This window comes from Coffea eugenioides, unplaced genomic scaffold (genome assembly GCF_003713205.1).
Source record: "Coffea eugenioides isolate CCC68of unplaced genomic scaffold, Ceug_1.0 ScVebR1_1946;HRSCAF=2888, whole genome shotgun sequence".
Classification (NCBI taxonomy): domain Eukaryota; kingdom Viridiplantae; phylum Streptophyta; class Magnoliopsida; order Gentianales; family Rubiaceae; genus Coffea; species Coffea eugenioides.
In genome coordinates, this window is record NW_020862387.1 from 1 (window position 1) to 5533 (window position 5533).

The window sequence follows — 5533 nt, forward strand, 5'->3', positions numbered from 1 at the left end:
TGTCCATAGAAGTTGGACTTGAATTTCAAGTTCTGCAGGAAAAACTCGATAACTCGAGTAAGATGCCTCTTTAGGAAAATTAGCCCTTCATCCATTTCACGTGAACCCGGTATTTCTGGAGGATCTTGGTCGTCATTGGAACCTTGGGGTCTAGCCACCAACTCAGTTAAGGATTCCCTGTGAACATAAATCAGGTCAATGTGATGAATTATGTACTTAGTTAAGGGGTGAATTCCTCCTCCAGGTAATGGCCTTGTCGAAAGCTCACGAAGAACGTGTTTCTCTGTAACAGAAAGGAGGTTTGCCATTTGCTGTTTCAGTCGGAGCATAATGTTAGTGGCAAAATTGCAGATGGTTTTCGCTAGGCATACATCTTGGTCCAAATATGCCATCAGATGTGGAATTAGATTGGTTAGTTCATGATATAAGGGCAACAAAATGTCTGGTCTCTGGGGCAATCGGCCCCTGGCTAATAGAGAGTCTGGAAACTCAAGCAACTCAGCAGCAGTCCCTTCTATTATGTACACAAAACCGTTAGCAGCAGAATCCTCGAATGATCCCAGATCTCCAAAAATTTGCTCATAGAAACACTTCTCTATTCCAAAAATGGTGCCTACGCAAATCTTGGCTACTTGTATCCACCGTTGGGTTTTCTCACTCAACTCATCCGTGCACATAAAAACACAGACGGTCTCTACCTTCAATTTCTCACGAAGCCTCACATATACCAGGTTGACTACATCCTTTCGATGCTCGGTATACATCTGAACACAATCAGCCAATTCATTTCTGGAGCTCAACGTTGCTGCCAAACACCTAAGCGTTTTTATACCTTCCTCACTAAAGACTGCGTGATGGCCCTCGTAGTCTTCGTAGTGCAATGTGATGGTGGAGCTATCTGTAATGGAAGCTGAAAGATACACTGAATTATTCGAACTCTTCAAGAATTGATCTGCACCTATGGTGTACTTGGGGTTGAATAATACGTCTAGGAAAAGGTGCTTGAGGTGCGAAGACGGGATTTGGGATTTGTTATCACTGTGAATTGGGAGTATATCTTTTGTGGAATTCATACTTGGGCGGGTGAAATCAAGGTCCTAATGTCTCGGTACTGTAATTATGTCTCTTGACTTTGCTAAAAAGGTGCACGAGGGGCTGCGGAAATGCCAGTTCGGAGAAGTGCTTAGGAAATACAAAAATGCGGTTGGAAATTGTCATCAAAAGATGGAAGGGAATTGGACATGGCAGACAACAAACAAAGAGCATCAAAATTGCTGTTGGGGCATATCTCTGTCGTATGCAGCAATTTGTATACTGAAGATTGCAGAGAGAAAAAGCGTGGTGTGGGAGTCTGAAAGAAAAGAGGAGGTTCGGTTTGGGCTGGGCTTGGGGGGATTTTGGGTGAGGGCAAGAAGAAGATGGTCAGAGTAAGGTGGGATGAATGCCAACGGAGGAGCTGCTGCTTGGAAGCTTCTGATGGGTGGTTACTGTGTGTCTGCGTGTTTTATTTCTTCCAATTTTCGTTTTTAACAGTAGAACATACTGCATTGAGTGCAGGAGAAAGAGCCAGGAAAGTAAGCCAGCCGGGTTCCAATTTTCGTTTTCAGTAGTAGAATATACTACACCGAGTGCAGGAGTAAGAGCGGAGGAAAGCAAGTCAGCTGGGTCCGACTAGTAAACAGTATACAGAGGGAAGTAATCGATCAAGTCTTCTAAAGCCAGAATGACTAAAGTACGTATTCTCGGGTTCCATGCTGGACCAATGGATTCCTTCCTAACGTCCTAATTTTTTGTGGAATAGTTGGGCAGTAAAGCAGGAGTCTGGCTCCAATGTTCCAAGAGTAGATTGGGACAGAGAAATAAAAATCAAGGAATATAATTTTTATCGAACTTGCTCAAAGGTCATGCAAGTTTCACGTTCCTTATGAAGTGCCAAATCGGAACTCACAATGGTGATAGAAATTGTCTTCACTCAGTTTAAAGAAATCACAGAGAATGAGAGACTCACCTTGAAATGTATGGAAGAATTAGCTTTTGGATTAACATCTCTCTATAATTCTTTTGCAGCTGATGAAATCATTGAAGAACTTGTGAATAAAATTGGTCTTTGGCTATCTGATATGCTCAAAAAGGTTCAGGTTTTGAAGGCAAAGCGTGAAGAGCTTTATCTTCAAGTCCCAATACTAAATTTCCCCAAGAATCCTGCACCATGCTTCATTGAGTTTCTACAGCAAAAATTAAAACAGCAGCTGAAGTCGAATCGTGATTTAGTCGAACATTTGACCCATCATATTCAAACCTTTTCTGAGGACCAGTAATACCTCACGTGCATGCTTTGCACGTGAATATATTTTTCCAAAATATAAAACCTTTAATATATTAAATTTTGTGCAAAACTTTGATTATTAGCACAATATAAACTAAGAAATTATATAATGAACAAAATTAAATAATTGGTAATTGTACAAAAAGTTTATTGTGTACAAAACAATTAAAAGTTTATTGTGCATTCTATAATTATAAAAACTCTGAAGATGGATGATTATCATATTTAAACTAAGTTATTGGTATAATATTGACTAAAAAACTATATAATAAGCAAAATTAAGCATTGCTAGTTGTAGAAAATGTTTATTATATACAAAGCAATTAAAAATTTATTGAACTCTGAAGATGGAAGATTATCATGTTGCATATTTTGCTTGGATTGTGATTGTGAGAAGAGGAAGTTTTCTATGTTCTATCAAATCAGTGTATACAACAAAACCTGAGTAAAATACATACTAAGACGTTATGATTTGGATACAATAAGTTTTTATCAATTTCAGTAGTTGTAACCTTTTTTGCTATATTTTTAATAATTATCGATAATTTTTTGAAGTTTTCTTAGACAATATGATATAATATAGTGAATTTAATCATCAATTTAACCTTTTGTTTTCTCATTAACTATTTATAATCTTTTGCTTTTTTATTAATTATGATTTTCTTCTAAACCAATATGTATATAAAATATAGTTAACTTTAATTATCATGCATAAGAATATAATAATTGGAGATGAAGAAAATGATTGATCAATATAATTGTAAGTGGGCAGTTTTTAATTTTAATTACCAATATTTTTGAGATGTAATTTATTGAAACTTTTCATTTTTCTTATTAGTGCTATGATTGAAATACAAATAACTTTAATTAAAACACATGAGGATAATTTAAATATAACAAAAACTAAAATCAAAATATGCTTACACTTACACTCCCTTGCCCAGACTCATTATACTTTTTATATACTCCCTCCATTCCAATAAGTTGGTCGTGCTTTGGGAATCCCACGTTTTTTCAGCAGTGCTCAGATTTCAAAAGGTTATGGGTTATGTTCCAAGAATGCCTTGCTTGAATTAGCTATGTAGCCTGACGTGTTGCTCCATTGAAGGTAGGATAGAGTGGTGATAAGATTGTGGGACTCATACCTACAATATGTTTTCAAGCTCTTTTGGAGAAAGTGCAATGCACGAATCCTATTAGTTCTAACGTGACGCTCACACACCATCAAATGGAAATTCTTTATTTCATAGGTGAACTTTGGAGCCCACTAAAATATAAGAATCTCGTTGTAAGATTTAAAGGGTTCAATGGAAATCGGTGAAAGTTTTTATTGCCATTATTAGTAAGTAACGCTAATTTTGGGACAGATCAAAAAGGAAAGTATGACACTTCTAACGGGACGGAGGAAGTAGCAATGATTTTGAGTTCTTGGTATCTTATTTAATAGATTTCATAGAGAAGGACATAGAGAATGAAGGATTGAAGGAACTTTGTACACGTCTTATTCATGTGGCGTATGAGGCAGAGTCTGTCATTGATTCGTCGGCAGTCAAAAATGGTGATTAGTGGAACCAATTTCTGTGGCTTTTTCACATCTCAGAAGAGATCAGACTCATTAAGATTCAGGTCAAAACATTTCAAAGCAAGGCCTTTGATGTGCGAGTCTAGAATGTTGTGCAGACTACAAGGCATGAGATTCCACAGACTAGAGCCACTGGAACTGGTGACGATGTGGTGATTCTCAATGATCAGCAGAAGGCAAATAGTTAATCGACTTACAAGAGGATCACTGCATAGAGATGCTATCTCCATTGTTTGAATGCCTAGAATCGGTAAAACAACTATGGCTAACAAAGTGTATGATGACCCTGAAATTGTCGGGTACTTCCATACTCATGCATGGTGTTATGTTTCACAAGTATTCACCAAAAGAGACCTCTTGCTTGAAATTTTGAGCCACATTATTCAATGGAAGATGAAGATTTGGAATTGCTGTTGTGTCAAAGCTTGGGGAGAAATCGGTACCTTATCTTTATGGATGACATGTGGGATATTGGGGCATGGGATGATTTGCAGAGCTCTTTCCCAAATGACCAAAATGGAAGTACAATTTTGATAACCAGTAGTCTCTCTGATGTGGTTTTCAAAGTCACGCTGGAAAGTAATCTTTTTAATCTTCGTCCACTCTCTGATGATGAAACGTGGGAGTTTCTAAGAATGAAGATATTTCCTAAACAATGCTGCTCTGAGGAACTATGGGAAGTCGGAAAGACAATGCTAGGAACTGTCAAGGGCTGCCTCTTTCATTTGTTGCAATTGCAGGTCTCCTTAAAGGGAGAAACATGAAACCAGAATCATGGAAACAAATTGCGCGTAGTTTGAATCCACTCATTACCAGTGATCCTCAGACACGATGCATGCAAATCTTAGAACTGAGTTACAAGAATTTACCAGATTGTCTCAAAGCATGCTTTCTTTGCCTTGTAGTATTTCAAGAAGACAAGGAGAATCCAGTTCAAAATTTGACATGGCTATGGATGGTGGAAGGGTGTTCGCACAAAAAAAAAAAAATGCGGACAACGGAAGTAATTTTGACACATAAAAATATGTGGAAAAAGGAGGAGAACAAATATTTAATAAATTCTTAGTAATTTAATTGACTCAAAACTCAACAATAATAACATTAAGTCGTAGCTTTCGCTCACAACAACTTTCAAATCACAACTATTGGACTTTCTCTCAAACTCGCTCTCTAGATTCAACTCAACTCCAAGTAATAACTTAGTAGACTGACAATATTTATAGATTCTAAAACTTCCTAAAACAAATACAACTGTAAACCAAAACTTACTTAGAAACTAATTTTAGATTTCCTAATCTAATATAGAAACTAAAATAATAAGATCCCAAAAAGAATTAGCAAACTAAATACTAAAATAGATTGGTTTAATTTCCTTCATTGCCTTCCTTAAACCAAACACTTGATGTTGTTATCTCCAATGCCATCACGAGCTTAAATTTCCATGAAAAATTCAATTGCTGTATAGATGACTTGGAACTCCAACTTGCAATTGATCTTCAATTTCATCTTCGCGTGTGCTAGTTAACAAAACTTGTATTTCTTGAATAATTTCTTGGCTTGATCACTTCTCTCAAAAAGTCAAACATGTTCACCCATGCTTCATTGCATACTCCATAGTTCAATTC

General features: G+C 36.7%; 2 protein-coding genes across 2 annotated transcripts; one reads left to right on the forward strand and one right to left on the reverse strand.

The window, feature by feature from the left end:
- Window positions 1–66: 66 nt before the first annotated feature.
- LOC113756075 (exocyst complex component EXO70B1-like) lies at window positions 67–1073 on the reverse strand (the record flags this gene model as incomplete). The annotated part of the gene is made up of 1 exon (XM_027299874.1): window positions 67–1073. A coding segment is annotated over exon 1 (1007 nt), but the record flags the coding sequence as incomplete, so codon positions are not given.
- Window positions 1074–4294: 3221 nt separating this feature from the next.
- Window positions 4295–4672, forward strand: LOC113756076 (putative late blight resistance protein homolog R1A-3). Its single transcript, XM_027299875.1, has one exon. It carries the CDS (start codon window positions 4295–4297, stop codon window positions 4670–4672), a length of 378 nt encoding a protein of 125 aa, XP_027155676.1.
- Window positions 4673–5533: the final 861 nt, after the last annotated feature.